We start from the raw sequence: 15,363 nt of genomic DNA on the forward strand, positions 1-15,363 counted from the left end.
GCGGGCCAGACAGCTTGCGGCGCTTGCGTACTTACTGAGATTTTGAAATGTTGACACCGATCGCAAGCTACTTGACGACATTGAGTGTGCGTTGAGTCAATCACACCACTTTACCACCACGTAGTTAGCGGCGAAGGCTTCACTTGGCACGCAAGGACAAATAGAAACTAGTCATTTAATTTCCCAGACCCCTAGAACCAAAATTGGGAAACTATCCGAGCCACCAAGGCGCTGGTGTTACACTTATGGCAGTCATGTCTTATAAATATTCTTTTACCTTTTCTTGATCACCTGGGCTCGATTTGCTTGTATATTCTTACCATGTTTATTTATTTTTCTTGTTCTTATTTAAATTTTTCGCATCGTACAGTCATAAGCGCCTCCCCTGCCCAGCAAGCCCAGTATATAGCAGGGATGACATCGCCAGCTTTCATGAAACTGTTTCTCTGTCTCTTTCTCTCTCTCCGGCCGTGTCGCTTCTAAAATACATGAGCTTTAAAGCAAAATGGCTGCAGAAGCCGCAATCACAGAACTCCATCCGAAATGACCACCTGCAATTCTACGCAGGCTTTCCAATTCTCAGCTGAAACGATAATAAAAGAAATAAATTGTATGTGAGATCTTATTCCGAAAAGCTAAAAAAAAAAGAAACGGAAGTACTCCACTACGTGATTGTGAAGCGAGCAAGACATACCAACGCATTGAGCGGCCCTGCAGCCTTACGACGTGCCCATTGCGTCATGGAAGCGTCGTATTCAATCCAGAGCCCCACCGATAGATAACACGGAGGCTTGATTATACGCTGCGGGGCTGCTAAGTTTCGCACTCTCGGTGTTACGTTATTCAACTGGCGTGTCGCCGCTTCCCCGCGTCGCAGAGTGCATGATCGAAGAACTCCGGATCGCCCAGAAAGCTTCGTTTTTCACGCGCGAAAGTTCATGCACTTAACTGCATTATCGTCTGTCATCCTAGAGCGTGTCGAGCCAATTGCAGCACGGCGCGATGCTCTGTCCCGGCAGGCAAATTTTGTCATCAAGTAAGAAAAAAAAAACATCAGGAAAGCATCTTTATGAAATGATAGAGGGAGTATTTCTTGAATGGATGGAATGCCGAGAGTCTCGGCGTTAGGCGAGAATACCTGCGACGTCAGCCTACGGGTTTAATGACGGCATATTTAAACACGAAACTCTGGACGGGAGTGTGGGCAATAAGTCATCAAAGACATGACGCCATCCAGAAAAGTAAGAAACAAGAAGATTCAAATAAGTTGTTCGGCATCGTGCGCAGATGTGTTATTTTCTGGCAAGCGGTAATTACTCGCCACCATCTGATAGCCGAATCTTTGATATCGTTTTTCGCTATCTCATTTTATTCATTCGCTGCAAGCTGGTGAGACGCACAACTCAATTATGTCGCACTCATATTTTGTCGGTGAGCTTATAAATTTTTTGTCTGTTTACAGAACGCCGGATTTTTTGCACTTACGGCATCTTGCTCTTATTGTAGATATGACATCGGCAAAGGAATAATGAGCAGCGCACAGGTATTTCTAGGCGTCACCCTTGTACCTTAATTCGGGTGCCGGTTTAAATATTCTGTTTAGAAACCCTACCAGCTTCACTTGGCAGCAGCATCTAATACCTTGTAAAACCAATGACACAAAATTACCTTGACCTTACTCTTCTATATACTGCTCTGCTGAGCTCTACTTCGTGGTATTTTGTTGATTGATGTATTTATTTTACTTTTCCTTTGAACCTGAACTGCAAATAACATCTCATGCAGTGCTGCATGAAATATAGTCGCATATGAGTTGCAAAAAATGTATAAACGTACCTTTCACATAAAGAACTGTAAAGAAAATTTCACATTATCACAAAGATGTAAAGCTTTGGAATGCAAAGAGGTAATCATAAAAAGTAGCAAAGCCCGGGAACGCAGGAACTGTCCGGCAGAGTTTAGATCGCATGAGAACAAATACTGGCTTTACTCTATGTTCACATCGCACACTTTTGAGTTCTATTTCCTTCATAGAAGCAAAACACGCTATAAAATATACAGTGACCCAATGTACACATACAAAATAATGATGAAAGTTCAAAAACAAGTGACAATACAAGGAAAGCAAAAATATCAAATGAAATAAGCACACAAAATCACTCAACAAACAAAACTTGTATTCCTTGCCTTTGCGGTCCTCATGGTACATAGCGTATCGACGAAAGGTGATGCGTACCATCTAAATGTAACGACCGTGGTCCGTTGAGAAAGCACTCTATCAACCTATCAACCTTCAAAGTGATCCGTCGTTGTTTTCGGTTCACCGCGCTCGCGAGAGACTCTTTGCTCTGAAGATCAGGAAGCAGGCTTCAGTGGCCCATGACGCCGTTAGCCAACTACACACCGTCCGTATACAAATAAGTAACCAGCTAAGGAAAAACGACAACGAAGGTTGGGAAATTTTGATTTCTGTAAAGAGGACACGTAGACCACACCGCGAAGCAGCGTGAATTCGGTGGTGTCGCTTTAACCGCGCTTCCGCGGTCAAGAGCTTCTGTCGGGAGCAGAATGGAACATGGGATAAAGAAAATACGGTCCAATAAGAGCTTACATGCAAGGCTAAGTGCAAAGAAGAGAAAGCGAACAAAGCGCTCATGTATATACCTACTTGGATAGGGGACCTTTCAATACTAAAAAAAAAAAAACTTACAAAACGCTTTGTACATATGATACAAAAGATCTTTGCACAAGCGATACAAAAAAGAAAAAGTTTGTATCGACCACTGAGAAGCACATAGCAGCTACCACTGCCTGCTGGTCCATCAATCTGGCGTTTGCCCACCAACCACGCGCAAGCGTCGAGGCAGCCTTTGTCGTGCTGAGATCACAGGCAGAGGAAAGCGAATTCGTAAACAGGAACAACACAGGGCAGAACAGAATGCCGGCTGCGAAATCACAGCGGGAGGCTTACATGCCACGTGTCGGAGGCCACCCGGGTTGGCTAGCCACGACGACTGTAGTGGCACGCCGCGACCTCGACGTTACGCATATTTCCTCTTAAACTTGCTCGCTGGTACATGCTGAAGCATGACCCCGTGAGCTTAGCTTGTTCGCGTTATAGGATTTCCTTTCTTTTTCGTACACAGACGATGAAATATGTCACATGTTTGTATGCTTTCTGGAACCAACATTGGCTGCTGTCGTGCTAACTTTCTTCGACGCCGCACTGATTTGGCGAATGTTTTGGTGATACTCTTACTTCCATGGAAGAAGGAGAACGATAAAGTATTTTATTTCGAAGTAGTCCTTCGATTGGAGCCAATTTTAATTTCTGATATAAATCTCTCACAGCAGGACAATCAAGCCCCCGATATAATGATCACGGTTCACATCTTTGTTCATTACGTTCTTGACTCATTTCAGTATCGAAATACGGGAGGTAAATTCATGTCTGACTTAAAGTTAACCAAGCCGTTTGAAATTTGGGAAAAACGTGGTGGCTTAATAATATTTTCAGATTTCTGTGAACTTATCGTAGCTTTATTCTGCAAAGTTAAAGAAACCATCGTCTGTGTAATCAAGAAACCACAGTTTCTCAACTAATATAATAAAGAGACCAACGAATGCCCTACTGCGGCAATATTTTTTTACTTTTTTACCAAATACTAAAATTTGAGCACTGGGCAAACATTATGGTGTTCAAGTTATCAATGTCTTCTTATTGTTAATCTAAAGTTGAGCGTTGCATTTCACTGAGCCTTTACTCGTCCATACGAGCTCTTCTGGCGCATTGGTACGATTCACCTCCTTAGAATAGTACCCTCGTTTACATCGATGCCAAGTGCTATACGTGCGAGGCGATCTACTACAGTCGCCTTCATGCGCGGTGAAAGATATACTATTGTGCCTTTGTGTAAACGCTTCCAGTGAAATCAACAGCTTGAGCAACATCTGGGAGCCAGAGTTCGTACACTTCCTTGAAATTCTTGAAAATAATTGAATTTGGAAATGGATATTTCAGGGCCCCTAAAACAATTGAGGATAAATTTGATTCTTGAATTCCTTGAGAACTTGGGGTCGAGGGCGCCGTTTGGACATTCAGAGTAATGAACTCCCCATTCGGGCTTTGCCATGACCACTGTCTATCGCGAAACATTCTTCGATATTTTCTTTAGAGTGTCGCTAAATGATTACAATGTAGCGTATCCACAGCCACAAACGAAAAGTCGGTTTACATCGCCATTGCCATTGTGGCGCTATACGAAGCCAACTTAAGCTATCAATCCTTGACGGCGTATTGTTCCTTTGCTAATTGGTGTACATCACAGTCATCAAGGCTCCAATTTGGAGCCATATAGGCTGTATAAATGACGAGCGAAAAGTAAGTTTCAGCCATGTGGCTTTAACACTATTAATAACTTTGGCTAAAGCCGGACACTACATTAACCATCATGCCAGAAATTGACTGACATCACTGCAAGTTGAAAGTCAACTTTGACGAGCCACATGAAAAGCTGGAAGCGAACTACAACTCAGCAGCTGCTTAGGTGCAAGAAATTTCAACGACAAAAGAAATTCCAAGACCTTTCAGCGTTTGTGAACAAATAAGCTTTCGTTTCCTTGAATTCTGGCCTTTGGCAACTTCGAAAGCTTTGAATTTCCCTTAAATTTTGTTCCTAATATTCTTTACGAGCCAGGGACTCGCCCCTGTGGTTCATCGTTTTTTTTTTTGTTTTATTCCATGTCGTAAGAGTTCTCCAGTCCCATCTTGTTCAAATTGTTCTTTCGTCTATTGCGGAGACGTGTCTCGGCAAGCTGCTGTTAAACCACGCGTCAGCGTCCACCCGTTCATGATTAGCGTCCTCAATATTCATGTACTTATAGAGGTATGTTACCTTGTACAATTCCTTGAGTCAATCACCCAGGAAGACCGGCTATTACAGTGGTTTCGGAAAATGCCGCTACTGAAGAACAAAGTTATTTACCTGTGATACTAAGAAGACCAACTAAATTCGCAAATCACATTTTTCAGCACAAAGGCCCTACTTTCACAAATGTGGAAATCTCGATTTCAGATTAGTGGGCTCACCCATTTTCATACAGTTATTTCCACCTGCTATACACCTGTGCAGCACACAGCCAGCAAACATGAAGTTTAATGGTTCTAGGGTGGTTCAGTTGAGCAGATTGTTGGCGACAAATGACGCTGATGTTTATCAACACTTAGCGGTTACTCTGCTCCAACGATGTAAATAAATAGTGTTGTGTAAAGGTCACGTCAGGAACGCGAGTGCCAAATATCTGAGCTTTAATGATGGAGGAATTATTAAAATTCTCATTCGCGTGTAAGTCGCACGTAATGGTACACTGCTCGCCGACAAAGATGGCTTTCTGGGATGCTCTATACTTATCAGCGCAGAGTAGAGAGCGAGAATGAGATCCGAAAGAAAGGAAAAAAGCAGGGAGGTTGACCAAAACGGACAGTCCAGTTTGCTACACTACACTGGGGAAAGGAAAAGTGCAAGAATAAAGCAAAGAGAGATAGACAAAGTGCAGAGAAAGCATCACAGGTGATCACGATCAACTGCACGCTGTCACAGCACCAGACTGTGGAGTACAGTGAACACCAATTAAAGAAAATCGTTTGCGCAGGTTTGTTGTCGTTAAAGGGCCCCTCACCAGGCCCCATAGCAAATTTTGGTTAAACGCTGGAAGTTGTTACGTGTCCTCTAGGGAGCTTTCTGCAGAAAAAAAAATTTCAAATCCGCTAAGTAATAGGCGAGATGGAAATATTTCAGTGTCGTGAACCCATGATTTCAGGAGGCCAGCTCCACTGCCATGCGAGACTCTCTCCACGTGCGCCCGTCTAGCCTCCGCAAGTGAAATTCCTTCCCTGCGTTCTTCCATACGGGACCTCGAGGATTGTATGATGCTCACGTCACGGGCCCCGCCTTCATCTTTTATCTCCTCTCTTTTTTTTTTGCGGCGCGGGGCACTTCCGCTGACGCCGTCGCGCGCAAGCTGTTGCGATTGTCTCGTTTCGCGCAGCGCACGCTTTTGCACGCTGTGCACGAGGACACCTGTCTAGCGGTACAAGTCAGTGCTACACGAATACTGAGGCAGACACAAGCGGATCACAGAGCATGATGCCGTGGTGGAACACGGTAGAAATTGACATAGTTTCTGTGTCTGAGCGCGCGACTGCACGACGTGGTGGGAACTAGCAGACGAAACGGAAGTACATCTCTCTTGCTGCGATGCGAAGTAAAAAAAAAAACACGCAGACATTCGGTTTGTGTGTTTTATTATTTCTCTGAACTCTAATTCGTCTATTCAAGCAACATATTACACAAATAACAGATATTGCCTTGAATAATTCTCGAAATCACGTGTCACCACGAGCGACGTCATAGCACAAACACGTGTCATAGCACAAACACGCTCATAGTCTGGATGTTATGAACGAAAAGAAGGGGAACCGAGGGGCCGAATTTCTGGATGTTATGCGTGCTTAAAGCTAGCATTTGACGCGCAGGCGTTTACGGTCATGCGTGTACGATTAATAAGCGCTCGTCTCCTCGCACTCATCGATATGGTGGACACCACCTCCGTGACCTAAGTATGGGGCCCACCTGAAGCTGTGCCAATAGGCTTCGGGCTGTAGCGCGGAGTGCTCAGGTCATTCCTTTGCGAAGACAGCTTCCAGTGGTCTTCCTATGGCTGCGTGAGCTCACCTGCGCTACGCGAAATCGATTTCCTCTTGGTGCGGCGCAGCGTCAATTAATGGCTTTTGATGCGCTAACTCCATAGTACCCGGAGCCCGTAAGGTATGCCCAAGGTAAACTTAGGGCCAACTTCACGTTTCGCGCACCATAAACGAACGGACAAACAAGCAAACAGAAACACAATATACTACTGACCATTATAGCATCTACTCCTACCGAGCAAAGAGCGGGGTGCCCAGAGCAGCTCGCGGGTTTTCCCCCGGGTGTTGACCGTGTTGACCGTCCATTAGTATAGCGACGACGGATGCCAACGCAATCATCGATTACAAGAAGCGTTCCCTAATCATTGCGCTGCGCCCATCAGTGAAGGCATTCGTGTTCGAACGCGGAAGAGTAGAGCAACATGGTGCGCAGCATACCTTATGGAACCCGATAGAAAGAGTTGCCTTCGGTGCCTGCTTCCTAAGAAGGGGTGTGTCGTAGCAAAGACGCAGTGGCATAGTAGCGTATTTTTCCTCGTGCAAGCAACCGTGCGCTTTAATGTATCCTAGGCTCGCCGCTGCTCACGAATGGTGAAGAAAACGCTTCCGTTGCAAGGACTTTGCACATAGACTCCCTTTGCTCTCAAGCACGTTGTGCCAGCTCGTTTACATGCATGCTCTCTGCAGTTTGCAACAATCGGTGCTCCGGAAAGAGATCACACTTGAATTAACGTTACCATTAACCCGTCAGCACAATTTTTTTCTGCGCTGTATCACTTCTACGTTTACCGTCAGATTATCCAATAGCTGGAGCAACGTAAACTTTGTACGCATGTACGCTTGTATGTATGTATTTTTGTATGTATGTATGTATGTATGTATGTATGTATGTATGTATGTATGTATGTATGTATGTATGTATGTATGTATGTATGTATGTATGTATGTATGTATGTATGTATGTATGTATGTATGTATGTATGTATGTATGTATGTATGTATGTATGTATGTATGTATGTATGTATGTATGTATGTATGTGGTGATAGCAATGAAATATAAGTAATATAAGTAGCAAGAGAGCACGACATGTGAAACACGATAGGCCGAACCAACAAATCAACGTCCACTCTTCAGGATTCTTTAAAGAGATCTCTCTCTGTCTCCTGTCAATGCAAAAACTCTTGCTACATCAGTTTTGCTAAATTGCTATACTGGAGTGCTGTCGCGAAGAAGAGTCTCGCAGTATGGTTTTCACGCCGAATACCTTGGCCTCTAGATATCGTGCATACGACCACAACGTGAATAATAAGTGTCTGTGCTAGTTTAGTTTGGTAGGCGTAGCAACATGGAATTATTCATCAGTGACAATGTGTGATTAATCACCGTAAAACATGTAGCATACTATCATTGTGCTATCATCTAGCGTGCACGGAAAATGCAATTGTGTACAGTGGGAACGAACAAAATCTCTGAACTTGTGACCATATAATGGTTAGGTGCAGAAAATTTCAATATAAGCAGCTTTTGCATAACTCAAGAACCCAATTTATGTGCACAGCTCAACCATAAAATTTTGACGATGACTTTGATGTCACATAGGGTAATATCTGTGCAGAGAGCACATTCGCAGTGCGCTCAATGCGGCTTCTTTCCCCCAACTGTGCGAAATGGGCAACCGTTAAATCAGAGAAGAGCCGCCGCCTTGGAGCATCGCCGTAGGGATATCTGCACGGGTCTCTTACGTCCTAAACGTTTGGGCCGGACCGCACGACATCACCCGCCCGCTTTTGAGAGCGGCGAACCCGGTGGGGCCTAGCTGGAGCACCCACAGCAAACCGGAGTGCCCGTGGGGTCAGACAGAGCTACAGGTAGCACGAAAAAGCGAGACGTGAGCTAATTCATTTTCCTCTTCTGCCGGGTGATGCTACCACGGGTGGGTGCGGTAATGACGCAACACCCCGCGTAAAAGCCATTAGGGGCAATTAGTGAGGGGTGTTTGCAGCGCGGTGGATTCTCGCGGACGGACCATTTCTTCTGGGCAGCGCAACACGAGGTAATGCGGTGGGCGGCAAGTACGTTCACTCCTCGACCTCGGCGTGGAAGACAGCGGAGTCATCAGAGCACCCAGGAGCCCTCGGCGAGTTTCAGTCGTGCTGAGAGAAGGACGGGGGGGGGGGGGGGGGGGCAGCGTTCACGTTCCTCTGGCCCTATGCAACAGCAGCAGTGCTGTGTAACGCATACCAAAGCTGCGACATTCTCATGTTTCCGGTCTCTTCCTGGCGCGACTATTCTTGCTCCTTCACTTTTTTTTTTCGTCACGTTTCTAGAAGCTGTGATTGAGTGGGCCCTGAAATTGATTACTGCCTTAGAGCGGGTGGGAGTGGTCAGAACGTGCCGACACAATAACGCCTCAGGATTCAGAAGGCGAGTAGCCAGTCCATCCTGCAGGCTTCTTTGCAATAAGTTGAATGAGGCTGCCCAGACAAGGCGGCAGATTTGACTTCGATTACTATAGGCGCTGCTATATGTTAAAGTTAGGCGGTTAATGTGATCACTTAAATTTCTGCAAGTTGTGGCACTTGCAGAAACGTTACTGTGCTCCGCGTCCTCTATTCTTTTTCTCTCCAGAAGACGGTACCTGTTTGATTTGTCTTTGGTTTAGTATAATGTGCAGCACGCAAATTATTCAGGCCCAGCTATGCGCGTATTCAAAAGAGCGGAAGGTAGATCGGCCTTGCTTCGTACATGAAACTATTCTCTGTAATTAAATGTGAGAGACAGGCTCGTAAGTCAAGAAGTGCATGCATGATACCAAACGCAATGTTGTACTCAGTATGCTCGGCCACCACGCATTGTCATGACTCCACATCGTAGGTAAGGAATGGGGCATCTTCCTCAAATAACAAGAGCAGGTGCCATCCACTCTGAGTGACAGCTGAGAGTAACATCTTAGGAACTCTTCAGCAATTTACATCTAGAAAATTGGTTACATTAGAGAAATTAACGTAGTTTTCTACACGCCAGCATTTATAATATATTTCTTAGAAGAAGCAATGTTACGCAAATAAAGAGCTTTTCCAGTGTGTTATAGCAAGGCTCATTGATGGCTCTAACTATTTCTGTACCGTACAGCAAATCGGATCTTTATCTTCTTGGAAAACTCTCTGCCTTTCACATATAATTCATCTGTCTTTATTTCTGTGTGTGTCTTTAAAGGATAAAGTTTGCGGTTGAAAATTGGTTACATTAAAGAAATTTTCAAAGGCGATCCAATCAAGGTCTTGGTCATGATCGTTGAGTCAGGGGCTACAAATGCCAAGACTATACGCTAGCTAATTACTAAAACTGAAAGTGCTGTTCGTTTAGTTCGGAGGGTATGAAATCTGGCATCATGGACTCAAGGAGGATAACCTCGTCCCCAGCGTTGCTGAACAGAACAATCCAGGGAAAAACGGAGAAGGCTGGAAATGGAAATTCAAGACGATGAGCAAAACGAGAACAAGATAAAAGCGGGAGCCAGCGTTTCGTCAAGTGGCGCTGAAAAAGACAAGTCTACTTGTCAAAACGATTGCTACCATTTTTTGTTTTAATTTTTATCTACTTTTGTTTATACATACTGCGTCCTCAGTGAGGCTATTGCAGGAGTGGGATGAGCAACAAACATACAAACATTTATAAACAAGCTTGCGTGAATTGTTTCAGTGGTAGTGAACGGATCTTGCCCGGTAATGAATTCCAGACTTCAATTGTTGATGGAAAAAAGCTCTATTTAAAGGAATCAGTGCGGGCAGAAAAGGTTGAGATATTTAGAGTGGGGGGACTCCTCGTAGATGAGGGTTTAGAAAAGGTCAAATAGTTATCTAGAAAGGAAAGACGAGGGAAATTGATTAACATGTGAAGATGTTTTAGGCCTTCAAGTTTGCGACGCTCTGCAAGAGTAGTGAGACGAAGTAGGGGAAGAGAGTTAGATGGCGAGAAGTCCTTGTCATATCTCCTACAAACAAAACGCGTTGCCTTTTCTGCACTGATTCTAGTTTTTTGACGTCACAGTGTCTCTATGGGTTCCGTACAACGCAGCCATATTCGAGGATGGGGCGAATAAGGGTTTTATGTGTTAGAAGTTTAGTTTCTTGAGAAGCAAGACGCAGCGCACAATGTAAGTAACCTAGTCTTTTAAACGCCTTGTTATAGGTGACATCAATGTGTTTTGACCATGACAAATTGTGTGTTAATAGGATACGTAAATATTCGAATTCGAACGCTCCATTTAAAGTAATATTATTAAAGGCATAGGCAAACAAGGAAGGACATGAGCGTCGTGTAAAGGACATGGAGACCATTTTGGAGAAATTGATATTCGTTTGTCATGCTTTGAACCAGTTACAGAAGTCAGCGAAATAATTGATAAGGACAATTTCATTTAATAGTCACAAGTAATTTCCCCTATGTTGTCCTTGGTGTCACTGTTTGTTGGCTTCTCATGATATATATATATATATATATATATATATATATATATATATATATATATATATGGTGTGTGTGTGTGTGTGTGTGTGTGTGTGTGTGTGTGTGTGTGTGTGTGTGCGTGCGCGCGCGTGTGTGTGTGTGTGTGTGGTTGGGTGTATGTATGTATGTACAGGGGCAACTAAGCTGCGAGGAAAATTTTCAGAGCATCTGTGGTGTTAAACTATTGCTCGCGAAGGTGTAATAGTATTTAAATAAGCATACATGTTTTCTTTTGTGTGCGTGCGTGTGTGCGTGCGTGTGTGCGTACATACATACGCGTGGTACTACACGTTTTCTTTTTGCCGGAGATGTTGAGCGTCATTTTTAATTCGTTTTCACAGTAAAAGTCTGCCGAAATCTTTGGGAACATGAATTTACCGGTTAATTCTCCCTGCTGAACATTACTTTTTTTCCGCTTCGTTTTCATTTTTTTAGCCACGATATAATTCTATTATCACTAATGCAACACTCATATATTGAAATCTCTCTGAACAAACGAATTTCATGCAAAAGGCAAAGGCATACAGCAGGTCACTGCAGGGGGAAAAAAGGCGATTCGTTCTATGTTGCAGCGTCAGCAGCAAGAATTGGATATGGTTGCCGTTCCTGAATACACAAGAGCCATGACAAGAAAGTCAAAGCCGTAATCTCGCTACGCCGTCTTGTTTGTCTCGCTTTTTTCTTCTGCCGCTGATGTCATTCTGCTTCATCGGAAATTAAGCTTATAGCTGAAACCACAAAAAAGTTGAACGCAAGACCCACTGGTTGAGGTACACTGAGCACAGCTGCTCGTTGCTAGATAAATCATTAGATATAAATACGAGCAATGGAGCAAATGCAAGAACGGACGCAAGCAGAGTCTCGTTGGCCACTGCCGCGCTCTCATAGTGCCCTCTCCGGAAACCTTCCTCCCTCCACGGTTATTCTTTTTAGGAGCTCCACTCGGCGCGCTTATAGCTGCGTCTGTTTTTTTTAAGCATATCCGTATTACCATAAAAATCTGATAAGTGAGTCTGGTACTCCATCGGCCTTATTTCTCTAGTTTTGTTCCCCTTCCCGAAAAAGAAAAAGAATTTGCCCACGTTTCGCGTCAGCTGTTATTGATATGTCCTGGGAATTTATAGGCAGTAGCTGTCGAAAGGGCCCCAGACCATCTTATTTTCAATGGCGATGGCACCGCTACCTTGAATCTGGTAAGGTGCAATAGTAATTTCACATCTCAGATGCTTTGTGGGTAAGTTAAAGTGCCAATAATATCTGAAATACACCTAATTTGCTGTCTATGGACTAGCCACAGTACACCGCGCCAGAATTTGCTCTTTAAAGGCTTGCGTACTTGTTAAATACTCGGGAGGCGTCAGAGGCGATCGAATGATCTTACGTACTCCTGTCTACTACATACAGTAGCACCCTCATTGGTGCCTTCCCTCACCCTGAGACCCTCATATATGCCTTTGCACACCTCTCTTTTCCAGTGGTAGCTCTCGTCTTTTCCGTCATTGACGACGTCTCGTTGGAGGCGGTGGGAGACGATCATCGTCGCTTGCCACAGGCATCCTACGAAACGCGCCACTGGAACTGTTATGAAGGCGACAGTGTTACTCCTTGCCGTGGCGATTCTCCTCACGGGAGGCGCTTGCGGAGGACGTCGCCTGACGAGGGAAAAGAAGAACTACATGCCTGACGCGAACATATGCTGTGAGTAACCGTTCCTTTTGATGAAAACTTCGAGCGCTAAAAGCATGAGGGACGTACAAAAAGAAGCACACCACATGCGCTCATAGAAATGCACTGCAAAAGGATGAATAGGTGGGCTAGTTAGTTTTTCTACGTCCTTCGTGTTTTTAGCGCTCTAAGATTTTATTAATATGCGTTACTAACTAGCCCACTTATCCAACCTGTCTTTTACCAACGTTTTTATTGTCTTTCTTTTTTTGTGAAATCTATAAAAATACCTCGTGTTGGGCTCTGCACATACGAATATTTGGATGCCTATGCTGGGCGCTCCCTATATGACTATATATTTACATGAACCCTACAATATAGCGTCGATCCGGCTTGCAGGAACGAAAACTGCTCTTTTGGTTTATATAAACGCTAGCGAGTCGTGCCAAGCGAGGGCCAAGGCGAGTTCGGTCAACCCGCTTGCAAGTGGTGGGTTGACTAGTGCAACCCGCTTGGTAGGATGCATGTGAATGTGGTCGGGTTAAGCTACAGGCGGGCTCGACTTCTTACTCGACGCACTCGCGTGGAGTTCCCGTAAACGAAACCAATCCGGTGCAGCCACGAAGTCGAAGTTGGGCCAACTGAATAAAGAAAATGAAAATTGGGAAGCTATTGTCCGTAACACGCATCCTCAGAAAACACCTTTCCTGGTCGCACAAAACACGTTCTCGGAAACACGGTATCAATTTTTTATGGGAATGGTACCGCAGTATTGCAAAGCCCAAGAAGTGGCCCAAAACCTTGACAACGACAACAGAGAATTCTAACTTTGGGGCGTCGTCGTGCAATACGTATGACACGCTCGATCGCTGTTGCTGTAAAAGTCTGTTCACAGATGCCAGCCTTCCGAAGCACGCAGAGAAGGCGAGGCGCGAGGACAAATATGTTTCATCTTTGTCCCAGCGTATGTTGTGTCTTTGAGAGATGCTTTATTTAGTTCTATACACGAAGCCTACTGCTCGGTGGCTGCAGCTGTTGCGTCTGCGAGAGTCGCTTTGCCGATCTGCTTGGGTTCAGGTGACCAGATACGATCGCTTGATGGCTCGGCGGCTGGAATGGTTCTAGCAGAAAAAGCGGCGCAGCTTGCAGTGGCGAGACACAGCAGCCTACGTGGAGTGAGGATAGTGGTATTGCGTGTTATATATCCCATGCATAACGTTCAGGTTCGTCCGCACCTCGCCAGGTGCGTGCTTATTTTGCACTTTTTCGTGTACTAATTGCTTAGGAGTGTATATAAACAGCAATAATTGGCCATACATTATTTAAGTCTATCGATGACATCACTTAGCTCACGTATGCTCTTCAACCTTGACGAACGTACTACCTTTCTGTTGGCTCCAAGCAACCGGCGTTTATATATTGTATTAATGGCTGTAGTTTTATTGCCCATTAGACGATGTTTTGTTTCAGTTGACTGTACCGTAGCAGTGTTGTTCCTTAAGCATTCAGCCGACATCTACGTATCATTTTCTGTAAGCTACGAAGTTATCCATAAAAAAGAGCACAGGTGGCGAATTCATGAACAAGATCTCGCAAAAAACTCCTTAGGCGCATTTTCTCCGTGAAAAGAATGGTCACTGCCAAGGGATGTCATATCTTGATTTCTAACTTAAACGTTGCACAGAGTCACAACACTGAGAGCGCGGAAATATGTATAAAATATGCCGTCGTCATACAGGCTGGCGTTCAACGAAACCAAGCATGTACTAGGCTGTTCTGCTATGTTGGTGGTGGCAGATAATCATCATCCTGCAAGTGACTCCCTCTATACTGTGTTTATTTGTTTACTTCCAGCTTACGAAGAATCCGAGATTGCAAGAATTTCCAAGTGTTACTTCAGCCACTTACCATCACATGTAAGTAGTTACAGGAAACCTGAATCATGAATAGAGAACCTGTAGAGGAATGAAAACGGTATTGAACGCCAATGGCACCTACTCCCAGATTCCCATGAACTGCTGTTGCTTTCACAACATAATCTTGAAGAGTATATAATCAGTGCATTGCGCTTGCTCAAACCTTTCGGGCCTGAACATAGAGAGTTCCAAGTAATTCTGAACAGCGCCTCCTAGAGGAGGCGCTGTTCTGAAAGTCAGCTAAGGAACGTGCATTTACCGATGTGACGGTGAGTTGGCTAAAACTTGGTTTGAAGCTGACTAAACAAGATATTCTATCTATAGTCAACTGTGATTATGTGTCATAATAGAGAATCCTTCTTTTTTTTTATAGCACCACTCAAAGAACGCTCTCAATCCCGCACATGGGCAATATCAGCCAGCTTTTACAGATAGCGTACCGGCAGGCTTGAAACATTTTCTTCAAATCTGAGTGGCAGGGTGATATGTAAATTCGGAGAAGTTGAGAGGAAAGGCGCTAACTTGCAACAGTCAAGTCCTATGCTCTTCCGTATTACACTTGTAC

At 44.4% G+C, this 15,363-nt stretch overlaps 1 protein-coding gene across 2 annotated transcripts in view; it reads left to right on the top strand.

The window, feature by feature from the left end:
• The window catches only part of LOC135917243 (hepatocyte growth factor receptor-like), a 594,900-nt gene that overhangs the window by 533,404 nt on the left and 46,133 nt on the right, over positions 1–15,363 (top strand). For both annotated transcript variants that reach the window (XM_070538625.1, XM_065450778.2), the window contains 2 exons: positions 12,693–12,915; positions 14,737–14,798. In XM_070538625.1, the coding sequence (XP_070394726.1) occupies positions 12,801–12,915; positions 14,737–14,798 (177 nt within the window). In that variant the 5' untranslated portion in view covers positions 12,693–12,800. The remainder of the gene's footprint in view (positions 1–12,692; positions 12,916–14,736; positions 14,799–15,363) is intronic.

This window comes from Dermacentor albipictus, chromosome 5 (genome assembly GCF_038994185.2).
Source record: "Dermacentor albipictus isolate Rhodes 1998 colony chromosome 5, USDA_Dalb.pri_finalv2, whole genome shotgun sequence".
NCBI lineage: Eukaryota > Metazoa > Arthropoda > Arachnida > Ixodida > Ixodidae > Dermacentor > Dermacentor albipictus.